General features: G+C 50.9%; 1 protein-coding gene across 1 annotated transcript in view; it reads right to left on the minus strand.

Moving 5' to 3' along the window:
• Positions 1-2,259: 2,259 nt before the first annotated feature.
• Positions 2,260-18,469, minus strand: part of UPB1 (beta-ureidopropionase 1) — a 32,683-nt gene continuing 16,473 nt past the window's right edge. The window contains exons 5-10 of the mRNA XM_004276055.4: positions 17,814-17,975; positions 16,046-16,215; positions 11,665-11,746; positions 10,704-10,746; positions 9,395-9,549; positions 2,260-7,404 (exon numbers count right to left, since the gene is read on the minus strand). Coding sequence (XP_004276103.1) covers positions 7,321-7,404; positions 9,395-9,549; positions 10,704-10,746; positions 11,665-11,746; positions 16,046-16,215; positions 17,814-17,975 — 696 coding nt within the window. The 3' untranslated portion in view covers positions 2,260-7,320. The remainder of the gene's footprint in view (positions 7,405-9,394; positions 9,550-10,703; positions 10,747-11,664; positions 11,747-16,045; positions 16,216-17,813; positions 17,976-18,469) is intronic.

An 18,469-nucleotide genomic window follows, 5' to 3' on the forward strand; every position in this document is an offset into this window, starting at 1 on the left:
ATAGGGAAGTTTATAGCTATACAAGCCTACCTCAAGACACAAGAAAAATCTCAAATAAACAATCTAACCTTACACCAAAAGGAACCAGAGAAAGAAGAACAAAGAAAACCCAAAGTTAGCAGGAGGAAAGAAATCATAAAGATCAGAGCAGAAATAAATGAAATAGAAACAAAGAAAACAATAGCAAAGATCAATAAAACTAAAAGCTGGTTCTTTGAGAAGATAAACAAAATTGATAAACCATTAGCCAGACTCATCAAGAAAAAGAGGGAGAGGACTCAAATCAATAAAATTAGAAATAAAAAAAAAAAAAATCAACACAAAAAGGTTTCTGGCTCTACTTCCCTCACTGCCTCCTGGTCCACACACTTTTGTAAAGCATTTTGGTCATTGAACGCACCTGTCCCGAGAAAAGCCACTTCCTGGGGACATCTGGATGAAAGTGATAAGAAGGTCATAAGGACCTATTTTGAAATTTGGGGATTCAGACTTGACTATTCCTGGACACCTTGCTTCTTTCTTTCCCCTGAGAGCAGCTCTGGGCTGGCCTGGTTGGCACATTTTCTAGGTGAAAGCCAAGCCAAAAGGGGGCCTAGGGATTCAAACTTGATTCTGGTTCAGCCACTTTGATTCTCTTGATGGACTGGCATGGTCTCAGATCACAAGGACCGCAACCACTTGGGTGAGGACATTGCTCGAGGAGAACCCCTACGGCGGCCCATGTGGGACAAAGTGGGGAATATATTGGGTCTCTCTGCATTTTATAAAAATGTCCTTTTCTTCTTGCACCTGACCCTTCCAAACAAAAGGTTTTGGTCTGAGAAGGAGAAAACTGGGGAAAAAAATTTAACAGGTGACATTTTAGCTACTGGAGTTTAGCTATGCTGATTTTGGAGGGGGAGCAGCAACTCTGGCCCCTAGGTAGGAAACACCTTAGATCCCAGGAGATAGGTAGAGAGAGGCATTAATCACAAATGATCTTTGCCTTTCATAATTGCCTCTGGAGCCTTCCAAAAAAATGCCCTGGTGCAGTTCTCCCAAACTTCTGCAAGCACCTTAAATGTAACAGGGTTTGCCCTCTTCCTGACCAGATGGTTTTGACTACAGTGTGATTCCTGTTAACCTCACCAGAAGTCCATTGGAAATGCAGGGGATGTGGTTGGCTCCTGTATCTTCCAGGAAAGACTCCTGCAGTACCACCAGATGCCTTCCCAACCCCCATTCCCATAGAACGTACTCAGTCACCCTGTGGGGAAGAAGAATGCCACCCAGCTGGCAGCATGGGCAAACAGAATAGATTGGATGACTGCCCTCAGGCAGTCCTTCCAAACACGAGGATCAGGCTCAATTATTCAAACTCAACTGGGAACCCAAAGGCCTACCAGCTGGCCAGGAGGCCACACTAGAGGTATTATCAACCTCTGTCTTGACGGATGGAGGTCCCTCTTGGGGGACCCCAACACTTGTAAATAACACTTTCTTTCTAGGGGCACCATGTGTGCCCTGATGACTGTACTTGTGTGGATGCCATGCATGAACTCACCAACCTCCCTGAACAGTGTCTTGCATCTTTATGGTGGTTATAACAGACCTTCAAGTGTTTATTTGTTTTGTTTTGGTTTGGTTTTTTTTTTTTTGACTGCGCCGTGGCTTGCAGGATCTTAGTTCCCTGACCAGGGATCGAACCTGGGCCCTAGGCATTGAGTGCGCAGAGTCCTAACCACTGGACCGCCAGGGAATTCCCCCTTCAAGTGTTTAAACAAATACCACCAGTAGGTTGGGTAGCCCACAGACAACTGTGGAGACCTCACTGAAATGAGGCTATCCTGAGTTACCCTGGAGAGCTTGCTGGACCGATAACTGACCCATTATTTAGGTGGACTCTGTGGGTAGTTATCCCTGTGATGGTAGTCATTGATTAGAAACAGTGATGCACAATTTGTCCCTGACTGTAGCTAAAGTGACCAGTGATACCACCTTGGCCCTGGAAGTCATTCAGGTCAGTGTCAACTTACTGGCCAGAGTGGGTACGAATGATAAACTTGCCTAGGCTTCTTCCTTGTGGGCCAGAGCGACGACTGGGCAATACCTAATACATCCTGCCATTCTTGGATTAATGAGCTAGGTTAAGTGGAGAGGTCAGTATTTGAGAAAGCCGTTTGACTTTTTCTAAGATAGACCTTGATGGTTTATGGGATTTGTCCAGCCTGTTGGGTCGAGGACCCAGGGGTGGGGGGCGGGTGGGGGAGGTGGGATTGAGGTTAATACTGCAGGTGGGACTCATTCTGCTCCTTGAAGTGCTGTGGGTGAAATTAATTAAATGCCGAGAGACAAACTGAATTGATTTAGTCCAGCTTCTGTTGATCAGATTAATGAGAGCAACTGTTGGCGTGGTACACTCATGGGGATGTTGCCAGAAGTCAAGATGGTGTAGAAATGAGGGGTGGACATTTTTGGAAGTTATCGTTGTGGGTCTCTCACATTTCTCGAACTTTTGCATGACTTGCGAGCTAAAGCCATGAATGCCTTTGTCCCAGACTATTTTTCAAGGATGTCTGCCGAGCCAACAGCCTTGTAAGATATAGTTCTCCCTCCAGAGCAAAGCACAGGTGTTCTTGCGACCTTGGTAGAGAGGGGCAAGCGTCTGTCTTTAGAACAAGGAGCAGACATACTTTACCGTCCAGTATAAAAGAGTCAAATTCTCTAAGCTCTCATCTCTCTTTTTCCCTTTCTCTCCTTCATGCAACTCACTGTGTGTGTAGGAGTCACTTGGCCCTCTTTGTGTTGTCTTGTGGGAATTGGGGCTCAGGGAACTCCTGCAAGAAAATGCTGGTCCTCTGGCTGCTGCTATTGTTGTAACGAAGTCCTTTGTCTCTGATCCAGGAGTGTTGTATCTTTGCGGAGCATCCATGAAACTGAGGTCAGCTAACTCATCAGCTTGCACGTAGGGTAAGATGTCAGATTCTTCCCAGCTCTCGACAAGACGTTCATGCTTTTCAACACAGTGAATTCCATTTCTTGGGACCTATCCTAAAGAAAACAATAGAAATAAGACTAATTTAGCCATGAACGTATTCATACCAGCATCATTTGTAACAGCAATGAATAAATACATACATACATACCTTAATGTCTAATGTAGGGGAATAATTAAATAGGGGGCCATCTACATGTCGAACACTATGCAGCTGGTAAAGTGTTTAAAAACAATTTTTTTTTATGGTGAAGGAAAATGTTCACATTACATTGAGAAACAGAAGGGAACACCACAAAATTATATGGACATTATGATCCCAATTATGTTAAAATAGGCATAGTCCATAAAATAGGACTGGAAAGAAATATGCCAAAATGTTAGCTATGATCTGTCTCTGGGTTGGAGGACTAGAGATGAGTTTTTTCTCCTTTCTCTGTATTTTTCCTTATCTTCTAAATTTTCTATAAAATATTTGCTCACTACAATCCGAAGAAAAAAGCCGATTTCTCTTTTGAATACCACAGTCCCCAGCCATGAGATCCTCTGCCCAGGGTCCCAGCTGAACCAGCGTGCCTTCCTTTGCTCTACAGAATTTCCCCAGGGGCCTGCTGTGCACCTGGAGCTGGGGACAGGAGAAACAAGAGCAGAAGCGGAGCCCTCAGCCTGCACCCTGCAGACATCTGCATTCCAGGGCCCATGACTCGTCGTGGACTGAGGCGTGTGACCAGGAAGGACTTCCCAACACAATCATTTAATGGGTGTTGTTGGTTTTTTTGTTTTTTTAAATAATAACTAGCATTTATTGAGCTCTTACAAAGTGCCAGACTATTCTGAATGCTTTACATCCTCATAACAAATCTATTAGGTAAATACTACTAATTTTTTTTTTTGGCCGCATTGCATGGCTTGTGGGATCTCAGTTACCCAACCAGGGATTGAACCTGCGCCTTCGGCAGTGAAAGCGCCGAGTCCTAACCACTGGACCACCAGGGAATTCCCTGTAGTTTTCATTGTAGAAGTCTTTCACCTCCTTGGTTAATTCCTAAGTATTTCTTTTTGATGCTATTCTAAGTGGAACTGTTTTCTTAATTTCCTTTTCAAATTGTTTAGTGTATAGAAATACAATGGATTTTTGTGTGTTGCTTTTGTGTCTTGTTGCTTTGCTAAATTCATTTATTAGTTCTAATACTTTTTTTCCTAATACTCTTTTGGTATGAAATCTTTAGGGTTTTCTACATACAGGATGTCATCTACAAACATGATTTTACTTCTTTCAAATTGGGATATGCTTATTTATTGAGTTGCTCTGGCTATAACTTCCAACACTATGTTGAATAGAAGTGCAAAAAGTGGGCATTGAGTCTTTCACCATCAACTGTGCATGATGTTAACTGTGGGTTTTTCATATATGGTCTCTGCTACATAGTTTACTTCTATTCCGTGTTGAGTGTTTTGTTCCGAGTTACGTTGAGTGTTTTTTTTAACCATGAAAGGGTTTTCAATTTTGTGAAATGCTTTTCCTACATCAATTAAGTTGATCATCTGAGATTTTAATGTGGCATGCTACATTGATTTTTGTATTTTGGACCATCCTCGCATTCTGGGAATGAATCCCACTTGGTCAAGGTGTATAATCCTTTTAACATGCTGCTGATTTCAGTTTGCTAGTATTTTGTTGAGGGTATTTGCATCAATATTCAAAGGGATATTGGTCTGTAGTTTTGTTTTCTTGTAGCATCTTTGTCTGGCTTGGGTGTCAGGGTAATGTTGGCCTTACAGAATGAGTTAAGAAGTGCTCCCTCCTCTTCAGTTTTTTGGAAAAATGTGAGAAGAATTGGTGTTCTTCTTTGAATGTTTGGTAGAACTCATCACTGAAGCCTTCAGGTCCCAGGCTTTTCTTTTTGTTGGGAGGGTTTTGATTACTCCTTCAGTCTCCTTAATAGTTATAGGTCTATTCAGATTTTCTATTTCTTTGTAACTCAGTCTTTTTTTTTTTTTTTTTTTTTTGCGGTATGCGGGCCTCTCACTGCCGCGGCCTCTCCCGTCACGGAGCACAGGCTCCGGACGCGCAGGCTCAGCGGCCATGGCTCACGAGCCCAGCCGCTCCGCGGCATGTGGGATCTTCCCGGACCGGGGCACGAACCCGTGTCCCTTGCATCGGCAGGCGGACTCTCAACCACTGCGCCACCAGGGAGGCCCATCAGTCTTTTTTTAATAAATTGATTTATTTTATTTATTTATTTTTGGCTGCATTGGGTCTTCGTTGCTGTGCGTGGGCTTTCTCTAGTTGCGGTGAGTGGGGGTGCGCGGGCTTCTCATTGCAGCGGATTCTCTTGTTGCGGAGCACGGGCTCTAGTCGTGTGGGCTTCAGTAGTTGTGGCACGCAGTCTCAGTAGTTGTGGCACACGAGCTTAGTTGCTCCGTGGCATGTGGGATCTTCCCTAATCAGGGCTTGAACCCATTTCCCCTGCATTGGCAGGCGGATTCTTAACAACTGTGCCACCAGGGAAGCTCCTGTGACTCAGACTTGATAGGTTTTGTATTTCTAGGTATTTGTCCATTTCATCTAGGATATCCAATTTGTTGGCGTACAATTATGTTGGTTCACAACCTCAGGAGTTCCCCGGGTGAAATTTAAAACTGGCCCCTGCTCTCGGAGGGCAAGAGACCAAAGAAAGAAGCAGCCACTCCAGATTGGCAGGTGGCAGTTTTAATAAAAGGATTTACATAGGAAGCTTGTCTTGGGCGGCTGCAAGATGAGTAGATCTCTGCCACCTGCCTGTCAGAATCTTAAGAGTTTACACAGACGCCTTAATGGGGTTCAGTCACTAAATACAGTCCAGATGGGCTCAATAACACACCACTCTCTCAAGGCTGCATCACCGATGTCGCTCCTAATGTAGGAACTGTGGGCAGAATGGACATTCCAAGGACACGGAAGAGGGTAAGAGCCTCCAATTGCCCAGGTCCAGCTCACAGCTCATCAGTGCCTTTAAATCCAATCGAATTAGAGAAGAATTCCAGGAATCCTAGAACCAACACAGAAGACTCATCCTTGAGATTCTGTTCCTCTAGAAACAGTTCCAATACCAGAACCTATATCAGTCGGGGTCCACCAAGGAAAGAGAAACAGGGGAATTCCCTGGTGGTCCAGTGGTTAGGACTCTGAGCTCTCACTGCCGAGGGCGCGGGTTCAGTCCCTGGTCAGGGAACTAAGATCCCGCAAGCTGTGAGGCATGGCCAAAAAAAAAAAGAAAAAAAAGAAGCAGAAACGGTACGACACATATTAAGGAATTCATTGCAAGGAATTGATTTCAGTGACTGTGGGGTCTGGATGGACAAGCCTGAAATGTGGAGAGCAGGCTGTCAGGAAGGGCAGACTGGAATGCTTGGGCCTGGGCTGAGGCTGCTGTACACATCCGAATCCCTGAATCCCTTCCTCATCCGGGAACCTCAGCCCTGCTCTCAGGGCCTTTTGACGGATTAAATCAGGCCTACCCAGATTATCTAGGATAATCTCACTTGCTTGGTTAACTGGCTATGGGCTTTAATCACATTGACTAAATACCTTCACAGCAACACCCAGATTAGCGTCTGATTGAATAAATGGAGACTATAGCCAAGATGACTCTTCCAATGACTTTCCCCCTGCCCGCAGCCACCAGGCGCCTCAGTGACTCTGGTCAGCCTCACCTCCCTCTAGTGCATACACTCCCACGCTGACCCTCGAATTGCTGCCAGTCTAAACGGAGAAGCGGAGAAACTCAGGACTGGGGCCTCCCACCTGTGTAACTTCAAACCAACCTGCACAATGGGTGCCTGGGAATGTCTTTATTTATTTTTTAAATATTTATTTATTTATTTATTTTGGCTGTGCCGGGTCTTCGTTGTGGCACACGAGATTTTTTTAGTTGTAGCGTGCGGGCCTCTTAGTTGCAGCATGCATGTGGGATCTAGTTCCCTGACCAGGGATTGAACCCGGGCCCCCTGCATTGGGAGTCTTAGCCACAGGACAACCAGGGAAGTCCCTGGGATTGTCTTTCATTGAATTTCTAAAATTCACTTAACAAAGTTTAATCATTTCAAAGTGAACAATTCCGTGGATTTGGTACATTCACAATGTTGTATAGCCATCACCTCTATCCAGTCCCCAAACATTTCCATCACCACAGAAGGAAACCTGGTACTCATTCGACCCTCCCCACCCAGGCACTTTAAAACCAATCTGGGCAGCAGTGCTGTCAGGGCATCAAGCAGGGAGAATTTGGACACTAGAGCCCAGAGCCCTGGCTGATCTGCTGTGGGCAGAGGTGCCCTCCTTGGCGGGCAGCGGCTGAAGCCTGTTACTCTTTCACAATCTTGGGGCTGTAGTTGGGTTGGACAGCTTCCGCAAGCTCCCGTGCGTACATCTCGTACCTGCCTGTCATCTGAAAGCGAAACACAGACTTTAGAGGTTCCCGTTTCATAACCGCCCTCATTTGCTCGCCACCACCTGCTGCCACTGGAGGGCAGCCATGGGACAGAAATGCGTTAGGAAGGCTGGTTGACAGGACAGTCTCAGAGTATAATATAGAGGCACAACCCCCGTGTAACCTTTTGGCAACGATTCCGGGGCTGTGGCGAAGATCACGGATGCCGGTGATGACTCACACCCCCTAGCCCCTCCTGCTGAAAGACCTCTGTGATCTTCGGCCAGAAGGTGTGGTGGCTCCAAGTCAGGAGGGAGGAGGGCTTGACCTGCTCCCGGTCACGAGCCAGGAGTGGAGTTGCTGGGATTCGCACCCTGGTCCCCTGGCTCTGGAGGCCCATCCATTCCACATGGCATCTCATCGTGGACACAGACAGAGGCTGGGGGTGGGGCCGGAAAGCCCACCCAGGGTGCTCACACCCCAGCATTCCCTCCCTCCCTCCTTTCCAAAGCCTTGACGGGAACTCATGCCCATCACCACAGCTTGGGAAGGCTTCCGCTTTCAAAAAGTTACTAATGAGGGCTTCCCTGGTGGCGCAGTGGTTGAGAGTCCACCTGCCGATGCAGGGTACATGGGTTCGTGCCCCGGTCCGGGAAGATCCCACATGCCGCGGAGCGGCTGGGCCCGTGAACCATGGCCGCTGAACCCGCGTGTCCAGAGCCTGTGCTCCGCAACAGGAGAGGCCACAACAGTGAGAGGCCTGCATACCGCAAAAATAAAATAAAATAAAATAAAATAAAATAAAATAAAAATAAAAAATAAAAAGTTACTAATGAGAAACCATTCTGTTTATTGGTTCCGACTTCTAATTTGTGTGGAATCCTGCATTAATCTAAGCTTCCAGAGGAGGAGAGATAGGCCAGGAGACTTTCATGTGGGCAGTGCCTTCTCTGTCCAATGAGAACTTGGGACTCAGGAAACATGCCCAAGGACCCACCCTCACATAAACAGGGGAGTCAGGCCTAAAGCCCACATCTGGCTGGATCCGAAGTCCTGGTCCCTTCCAGACATGCTGGGCAAAGTCATTCCGTCCTGACAATGCAATGTTCATTTGTGTGTATGATTTTCTTTCTTTTTTTAATTTAATTTTTTAATACAGTATGTTCTTATTAGTTATCTATTTTATACATATTAGTGTATATATGTCAATCCCAATCTCCCAATTCATCCCCCCCCCGCCCCCGCCCATCCCCCCCCCGCCTCTTTCCCACCTTGGTGTGCATATGTTTGTTCTCTACATCTGATGATTTTCTTATAAGTGGGTGCAGAGTTGGTGGAAATACTGCTAGACACTAACACAGCAAACTCCATCTGTGTCCTTGATGAGATGCCATATTTTTGGGGGGGTCCCAGGCTGCAAGCATCCTACCCCAGGAGGTGGGCACTTATACTCCTGTGGTGTCACAGGGTATTGGTCTCCAAGGCCACCTGGGGCCTTCGAGTTCAGCCTCTTGTTTTACAAATGGGAGTACTGAGGCTGGGAGCAGAAGGGGCTTGCAAGGCAATGGCAGAGCCAGGCCTGGATCCCATTTCTCTGCTTGACCCACTTCCCTCCATTGTCAAGGCCTAGACTCGGGGCATGGCCACAGGCAGAGCCAGACATCCACATTTACCTTGTGATAAGTGCAAATGCCTGGAAAGGAAAACAGGATTAGCGAGGCCAATCCACTCTATTCTCTGGACAAATGAAATTGAGATTAATTTGCTTGAAGGTGCCCAGAATCTAAATCAGATGAGCAGAGAATTTATTGAGGCCGGCTGCCTGGGCATCGTATGACCCAGTGGTTCCTCCCCTGAGCACTGGCCCTGGCCTTCAAGGAGGCAGACACCAGGCCTTCTGCTCAACTCATAGCCTCACGCGGCTGTCCCTGAGGCCCACAGCAGCCGCGGTTCCCAGGGCTGGGGGCAGGACGGGCCCACGCGGAGGAGCAGGAGACTCAGAACCCACCTTGAAGCCCCAGATGTCATTCACCTGCCGGCAGAGGTTGAGGTCGAGCTCGGTGACCAGCAGCCCATCCCGGTTGCGGGAGAGCCCGGGGGTCCGGCTGCCATCAGGGGCCGCCACGTAGCTTGAGCCATAAAAGTAGCCGAAGTCCCGGTGAGCTGTGAAGGAGCAAAGGCAAGGCCCCGGTGAGCTCAGGCAGACATGGGTGGACTCGGCAGGGGGACGGGTGCACCAAGAGACTCCCAGGACAAAGGGTCCCCACCTCCCTTCCCAGTGGTGGCCAAGGTCCCAAGGACCTGCCTCCCTCCTTGTGCCTGGAGGCCCAGCAAGTGGCTGCATGTCACCCTCAGAGCCCTCACCTCTGCCCCAGGAACCTTTTACAGGTCACCCTAGTAGAGGTATTGGCTTCCGGCTCCAGCATCAGCCACCATAGCCCAAGGGAGTTGCATGGCTCTGCAGGGCCTCCCGTCGTGGCCCCGCACGGTGAGCTGGCAGCTCTGCCCTCGCCAGCCGCCAGCCGTGCCAGCTGTCACCCCCACCCTCCCTCCACACCTCGGTCCCCTCACCAGTAAAGCAGGGTAACAGCCACCGTGAAGGTGTGTAGGGAGCACGTGGGCGCAGTGCAGGGCCCAGCTGGCCTCACTTTCCTGCAGGGAGCTAAGTGAGACTAGAGACTCATGAGGTCTCCAAGGCCTCACGTTGGGGGGGATGTGGAGCCCTTTCAGGAAATGCTTTTCTGGGAGACAGACCCCCTCAGCACCCCCTGCTTCCCAGGGCGGGAACCATGAGCGAGTTCAGACACCTCCTTGGTGAGGGGGCAGCCCCCCTCCCACATTCCAGGCTAGAGAGGTGAGGCGGGGGGGGGTGGTGGCAGATTCCTAGCAGAGGTGAGGTGAGACCTGCCCTCAGATCAAAACAAGCTGTGGATTCTAGGAACCCAAGGCAGCCATGCTGGGCTCTGGGGCATTTGTACAGCTGGGGAGTGAGGGGTGTGGACGAGGACAAAGGGAGGGGAGAGTGAGGTCTGTGGGGTGGATGATGCACCCCTATTTCAGGGCGCTCACAAAGGGCTCCCCCACACCTCAGTCCATCTTCACCCTAGTCCCGGGGGAGGGATGGAGTCTGATCCGATCTCTACTCCATCCTCATCCGGGGAATGAGGTGGTCACAGGCCCAGGAATGCCGATCCACATGGGAACACAGCTGTGCAGACACAGTCTGTGGGGTAGACCCTGCCCGGAAGCGGCAGATGGGGAAGGAACAGTGAGGCCCACCCCTCATATGCAGTCCCTCGGAAAGTTCCGGGACATACCTTTCTTGCCATCCCCAGAGGTGAACTCGTTCGGAAAGAACTCCTGGGAAATAAAACCAAGGTAAGACACACCTATAGGGGGCGCTGCTGGGTTGTTCATCAACGTCAGGCTGGGGTGAGGGAGTTAGGAGTTAAAGTGATGTGGACCAGCCTGAACTTAACTGGTCCCTGCTGAGTCCCAGCCCCAGGCCAGCAGGCGGCCAGCGGGGCATCTGACTAGCCAGGGGAAGACCCGGATTTTGCCATCTGCTGGGAGAAGAGAAAGTCATTGCAGAGAGTGGTTCCCAGGGCCGTGGAGGGCGTCTGAGGCTCGCCTGCTAGAGTCATAAAGTCCAGCCTGGGGTCTGCGAAGGCAGCGGTGGGGGGTGGTGGTGTCTGCTCGTGGCTCTCAATATCTTCCAGAAGCCTAATGGAAACTGCGTATCCAGCAGGGACAGGGATACGCGGGCTAATTAAAACACCAAGTCTCTTTACGTTGTCAGAAATTAGACCGACTTAGTGTTCTCTCTGACTGATCAGATGCTCTGATTAGAGTTTGACATCTGATTAGTAAGAATGAGGAAGAGGATGTGTTTTGCAATAAATACATGGCGTGTGTAGTCAGAATCCTTTGGTGCATGAGGTCAAGGGTGGGTGGGGAGATATTGGGTACTTGGTGGTACTGAGGTGAGAGCCTTTCAAAATGGTTTCAGCTAAAGACAAAACAGACAAAAACAGGGGAGGGACAGTGCTTTCTTCCAAAGTGACAGAAGCCAGTCTGGCCCCTGCTGGGACCCTAGCATGTGGGGTGTGCCTGCATGCAGAGAGGAGGTGTAACAACAGGTGTCCCCAGCAGGGCCACAGCAACAGCAATTCTTTCCCTTGTGGCTTTTGCTGCTCTGAAGAGGCTGGGCCCCGCTGGCAGGCAGGTTTCGCGGCAGCTGCAGGAGGGCTCTCTGGAGGCCAGGCCTCGGGCACTTACCTCGCCTACCCGGTTGATGGCGCAGGTGAAGCAGTGATTGGCGATGGCTGCGTTTCTGGCCTCGATTGGCCACAGGGACTCACTGTGAGAGCGGAAGGAGAGGAACCAGGTTACCGACTTCCCAGCCAGGCTCAGAGGATGCTCGGCCCCGAGCTGCAGCCCGGGTGCCAGCCTTCCAGGCCTGCAGTGGAGATGGCCAGGGAGACTCACTGCATCCGTGGGTGATCCCAAACCCACAAACAGGCCGGCTCGTCCCCGGCTCAAGCCAAAGCGGCCTTTTGGAGAGGGCCCAATGCAGCAGAAGCAGCCCTGGATCAAAGCCTCATCCTGACTCAGTTTCCTTTTCTGAAACTTCCTCAGAGACCATGCAGATGAAGCTTCTGGGGGCGGGGTGGGGGTGGGAGGCTGTGTGGCAGGAACCCCTTAACTGCTGCTTCTCACTCGTTCCCTCCTCCCAGGTGGGGGTCAGGAACCCACCTCCCAGGCTGGTAAATGTCAGAAGGGAGCTGGGGCCCTGGTGGCTTGTGTGTAACGTGTCCCCCAATCCCTACCCTGCTGTGCTGCCTTGCAACGCAGTCTCTACAGGGGGAGATTTCAGGCCTAGCAAACAGAGCACACCTGAAAGGAATTTAGGTTGTAGGTGGGCATCGCCTCCCCTGTGCTGGCTCCCATTTCCCAGTGCCCCCCCATCTCCCTCTTCTGAACCCTGAGTCTCGCAGCCGAGGCCCCCTGGTTCTCCTACGGGCCCGGGAAGGAGTCATCCCACAGGCACAGCTGAGCTGCAGGCCTCCCTCAGTCCAGCACCTGCGAAGTGGGGACAGGGTGGGAAACTTCGCCCCAACCAGACAGGTCCTTCCCCAGCCCACCAAAGAAAATGTGCCGCGGGATTCAGTGGGCCTCCTTGTCACTAATTATCTGTCTGAGGAGCAAGGCGATTAGGATTCTGAACTGACAGATGTAATGCCCACTTAGAAACGCTGAGTGACTGGGAGCGGGATGCCCTGGAATCTTCCTTCCTGTCAGCATGCACCTGGTTTAAACCACAGAGTAGGTGGAAGGGGTGGGTGGGTGCTTGTCACAAGCCTAATTCTCAGGAGGATTCACGAGTCTGGAAGAAAAAAATCACAGGCTTGATTGAGGGGACTCATTTTGCCGCTTTTCTCCCCCCTCCAGCTGCTAAGCCGAGCTGACAAAACTTTTAAGAAAGGATTTTTACAGAAACACACCCGTCAATGACATTTTCGGGAATTAAACAGACAGTTGCAGAGCGAGTGCCATAAAACATCATTCTTGCAGTCCTCCAGGGAGGGTGCGGAGTGCAGGACTCAAAACCACAGCTGGCAATAAAACGGAGGCTCTCAAAACAAGCAAGGGGGGGCTTCCCTGGTGGCGCAGTGGTTGGGAGTCCGCCTGCCGATGCAGGGGACGCGGGTTCATGCCCCGGTCCGGGAGGATCCCGCGAGCTACAGAGCGGCTGGGCCCGTAAGCCATGGCCACTGGGCCTGCGCATTCAGAGCCTGCACATCCGGAGCCTGTGCTCCGCGACAGGAGGGGCCACAGCAGTGAGAGGCCCGTGTACCGCAAAAAACAAACAAACAAACAAACAAACAAAACAAGCAAGGGAAAGGAAGCCGGAGGTTCGTAAGAGCCAGGGCATGCGGGAATCGTGGAGAGCCCGGTGGGGGTATGGGGACATCTGCCACTTTCCCAGCGCGGTGTACACAAGCCCCTAAAAATAATCACAGTGGGAAGGGGAAAGGCATCGAGGGGTGGGGATGGCGGCTTTCCTATTAACACACATACGTGGTAGAAATCCTTGACCACACGGGCTGCACGGTTTGTCAGGATGACTCAGTTCGTCAAAAAGCACTTTGCCGGGGCTTCCCTGGTGGCGCAGTGGTTGAGAGTCCGCCCTCCGACGCAAGGGACACGGGTTCGTGCCCCGGTCTGGGAGAATCCCACTTGCCGCGGAGCGGCTGGGCCCGTGAGCCATGGCCGCTGAGGCTGTGCGTCCGGAGCCTGTGCTCCGCAACGGGAGAGGCCACCACAGTGAGAGGCCCGCATGTCGCAAAGAAAAAAAAAAGCACTTTGCCTCCATTGGGTGCTTGGAACTGTGGGACCCACAAATGAGGATACCCTTCCAATCTGTGCATGTGCACGTGTGTGTGTGTCTGGGGGGCTCTGATACAGGAGGTGGGAGATGCCGGAGAAGGGGATGGATGCTTCCAGAAGCTGTGAGCCGATGCTTGTGCGCAGCTTGTGGGGATCTGCCTGGCATCGTGCTTGCCATCAATTCTACAAATAATCATTCAGTATTTTAAGAAACTCAGAGTTGCACCATCCTAGTGAACCACCTGTTGTAATTTTCCCATGCTCTACGACCATCCTCAGTCTTTGCAGAGTTCTGATCCCAGCCTGGAAACATCTTTTTGCTCACAGGCTTTCATCATGGTGCTGCAGTACCTCCATGAAGATTTGTTTTAGTGGCTGTACGATAACCCATGGAAAAGACGGGCTGGCATTGACCTGACTCTGACCTCTCTCTCCCTTCCAGCTTTTCTTGTAATCAATCATGCTGCCATGAGCATCTTCAGGCAGGCAGCCTTCCCCTCCTCTCTCAGATGCATCCTCAGGCTAAGGTTCTCAGACTATAATTATCTGGTCAAGGTGTGGACACTGTGGGAACTTGTGAGACATGCTGCTTCTGAAAGACCTGTCAGAGTTTTAACTGCCAGCAGAACCACATCCTTGGAGGGCACCAGTTGGACCACTGTTGGCCAAGGAAGGAAGATCGATAACTTAATAAGCCAAGGACATGTGTGTATTACGTTGAGGTGCTTCTGTTTGCTTAATTGGGGCTGATAAAAGCCTGGGGGCGCTTGGTTGGAGAGGTGACCATCTGATTCCAGGCCACAGCTGTGCCCGGCCCAGCCTGACAGCAGCTGTACCCGGTGGGGAACTGGCTTCAGGATCCACCAGGGACCCCTTTGGGGAGATGGAGCTTGCTGGATGTCTTACACATGGCCAGCAGGAGGGGCTGCTCTAGGGCCCAGAGGTTCTGCCCAGGCTTGGTGGCCCGATGACCAGGAATCACCCTTTGTCGCAACTGCCAATGGATGTTGTCATAGTGGCCATGCTGCCAGGAGGCCCCCAGAGATTCTCTGAGGGGAGATCCAAGACTCGAGTGTCCCCTTCTGCCTGACAGTGCCCCCCTAGACTTAGACAAGATGGGGTGCATGGATGGGGTGGCAGGTCTGGGGTAGCAGAGGGGGGTCTGCGTTCTGCGAGGGACCTGCTGTGCAGATCAGAGCACTGAGGGAAGTCACGCTGTGGAGGGGGCATCACGCTCAAGAGAAAGGTAAAGTGAATGTCACATCCTGACTTTTAGAAGAAATTAGACTGAAATTTCATGGAGAGCGAGGACAAGAATGACAGGGGTGGGCTGACAGGGAACTCAGGGCTGCCCCCCAGAACTCCCCCAGCTGACCCCACGTGGGGACCGGGACTCCCCCTCCCGGCCCTGTCCCGCTGACAGAGAGTGAAAGCCAGTACCTCCTGACCCAGCAATGCTGCTTTGGAGGAAGTGAGCTGGGGAGAGAGGTATTTGCACACAAATTCCTAGAGCTTTGGTACTTGTTGATGATGCAAAGCTGGAAACCACCCAGAAGCTCAGCCTTTGGGGAGACAGAAGCAGCGGAAGCGCAGTCGTGCTGGGTCATCTCAGCCGCCTGCTCTTATTCAGTGAGGGGCCCAGGGCTTGCCCAGGAGCTCAGGGGTGCCAGGCCCACCCTCTACCCTGGTCACAACAGCTTTATCTACTCAGGGGTGAGGTTAACACCCAAACACGGGTTCTGTGTTATCAGAAGGAAACACTTGGTCGGCTAAAAACAGGTTTCAGAGCCACCTGACTGATGTCTTAAGGACCCTCTCAGCTCCGACCCATCGTCTGCTCCTTCTCTCGTCTGGGTGTCTGCCCTCCGTGCTCCGGACTCTGCAGACAGGAGACTTAGGACTCCTCATTCGTCACCCCACCTCCCAACCCCCCAGGAGCACAGCTGTGACAGGAGGGGGAGCTGAAGCTGGCCAGGTACCTCTGATGCTCCAGACCCCTTAGAAGGGGAGCTTTTCTGAATTCTGTCAGCGATGGGGGAGATTATTATTACCTGAGACACCATCATAGCCAAGGATGGCATTTTGCAGTACAGCACAGCTCTTTAGGAGGGATCGTAATTGACACTTGCAGTATTTTTTCCCAGAAAAGTTGGCACCATCCCAGGATTCAGATGACCTGGTGGTCGCACCTGCCTGCTGTTTCCCAAACCTGCCTCCGCGCCCTGCAGCCTGCCCCCAGAACCCTCCCAAGTCCCCTGTGCCAAGTGACCTGAGCACTCCGATGGTGGCCGAGGGGTTGAAGATGACCTCAGCACCGTTGATGCTATACATGAGCCAGTTGAGGGGGTGGTGCCGCCCGTAGCAAATGTTCACGGCGATCCTCCCGAACTGAGTCTGGAACACGGGGTGGCCCAGGTTTCCCTCCATGTAGTATGTGGACTGGAAGACAAAGGGTCATGTATGGATGCCCCTGAGCTGTCAAGTTTCCCTTTCCTTAGACTTGACAGAAAAATGAGATGTCACCCATACTCCAAAAGGGATGCTCCTGGTATGACTCTACTTTAAGTTCCAAAATTTCAATCCACTTAAAAAAAAAACCCAAAATCTGAAAACCCAGACACAATAACAACAAGCTGACCCAAGGGGAAATCACCGTGGCTTGAGCACTTACCCACAATTTCTTTTGTGGGATGTTAAAAAGTCCCCAAAGCAACTTCCCACAGTATTTCAAAGATAAACTTGGTGAGGTTTCAATCGTGGTACAACTAGAGGCTGAGGTGTATGGTCAGTGTTAACACAAGTTGGTCAATGTCCTCACCAACCACCTGTTCCCATAAGAAGGTTAGAGCTGAAGGGACGGGGGCTCGTCCAGAGCAGCTCTTACCCTGCTTGGGGGGAACAGCGTAGCCCAGTGGACACAGGACTTGCCTGGCTAACGAAGGCCAATATGAGGCTAGAATCCCACTCTGAAAGTGCTCTTCTCCACAAAGCTCCCTGGGCACTCTGCCTGGGGTCAAGGACGTCCCTGTGTGGCAGGCAGGTGGGACACAGTCCTGCCAACCCTGCCTCTCCGCCTGCCCCCTTGGGGTGCTGGTCAGGGTCTCACACAGATCTGCTTCCTGCCTTCTGCCTCCTCCCATTAATTTCAAAATTCGTCAGGGTCGAGCAGCAACCAGGATGTGCACACAGGGTGGACGCCAGAGCAGATCCTTGTGTGTTGAGACAAGCCCGTCACTATCTGTGGGGAGCTAAAGATTAATCCCAGGGTAAACAGGTGAGAGGCACGTCTTCCCGCCCTCGCCTCCAGCTGTCACTGGGGAATGCTGGCTTCTTCTTTCTCCCCAGAGGGCCTTGGCTAGCTCTGCACATCCTTTCTCGTCTGCCTGACCAGCCTGAGAGTGGCTGGGACCCCCACAATCAGGGAGGGCGGCAAAGGATGGGGATATCACATCCTGAACAACTGTACTTACTGCAGATCAAGTTCAGACTTCATATCTTAGGCATTAGGTGGAGTTCATTTCCCTCCTTCAAACATCCACCTCCCTCCACCTACACATCCATGATGGGCATTAACTGACCAGAACAGCTCCCCTGACTTACAGCCTGATTATGGGCACCAAGCCCCAGCTTACACACCTGTGCACAGACACACATTCCTCGCTGTCACCTGACACGTGGACGTGGCTGACTCAGACCCCATGGGAGCCATGGACAAGGACCTCTCCCCACCAAACAAGAACTAGACTGTGACGGACGCGGAGCTCAGGGCCTGAAAGGGGCCACGGGAATCATTTCACGCTTGTGCACTATTGATTTTGGTTTTAATTTGTATATGACTTACTTCAAAGAAAAATTCCAGGAAGCCAAATCAGGTTATATTTTTTAAAAAGTAGCCCTCTGCGCTAAAGGCGTTTGGGACTCACCGGGAATCCCACTGCATCCCATCCACCTGTGTGATGCAGTGCAGTGCAGGGAGGCCCCCAGCGCTGCTGCCACACCGTGCTGCAGCTGCGCTGGTCATCCGAGGGGCAGCTCACCTCATTGAAGTCGCCCACTCTGGGGATGTGATTTTTCCTCGTCTTGCCCAGGACGGCTCCAGAGTTGGAGATCACCACGGCTGTGTTCCACAAGATGTCCCCATGCTCCGTGTCTCGCTCCAGGATGGGGGACACCACCACCATGTCATGCTTCCTCGCCAGCTGGAAAAAGGAGCACGGCACAGTCCTATTTTCAAATCAAGTGTCATACATTTTTATGGAAGACTCTAATGGTCCCCCTAGATAGTTAGACGGGGTTCTGAGCTCTCCCTGCATCTGTTCTTTGAAGACTAAATGCCAGCGTTGTCCTGACGCCCAAGCTTAGCTAAACAGGAACCAGCATCGTCCTTGTGCACTGTTGGTGGGAGTGTAAAAACGGTGCAGCTGCTGTGGAAAACAGTATGGCGATTCCTCAAAAATTAAAAACAAAACTACCATATGACCTCATAATGCCACTTCTGGGTATATACCCAAAATAACTGAAATTAGTCTTTTTTCTCTTTCTGATACAAGTGAGAATAATAACTATTTATTCATTCACTTTACCATTTACTATATGTCACGTGTGTGCTAATAGGTGAAATGCATTCTCTATTCTTAAGCAGTCTAAACTTAAATAATTCTAGTCAGAATTAAATCACTTGAAATTTCAATTA

This window comes from Orcinus orca, chromosome 15, assembly GCF_937001465.1.
Source record: "Orcinus orca chromosome 15, mOrcOrc1.1, whole genome shotgun sequence".
Classification (NCBI taxonomy): domain Eukaryota; kingdom Metazoa; phylum Chordata; class Mammalia; order Artiodactyla; family Delphinidae; genus Orcinus; species Orcinus orca.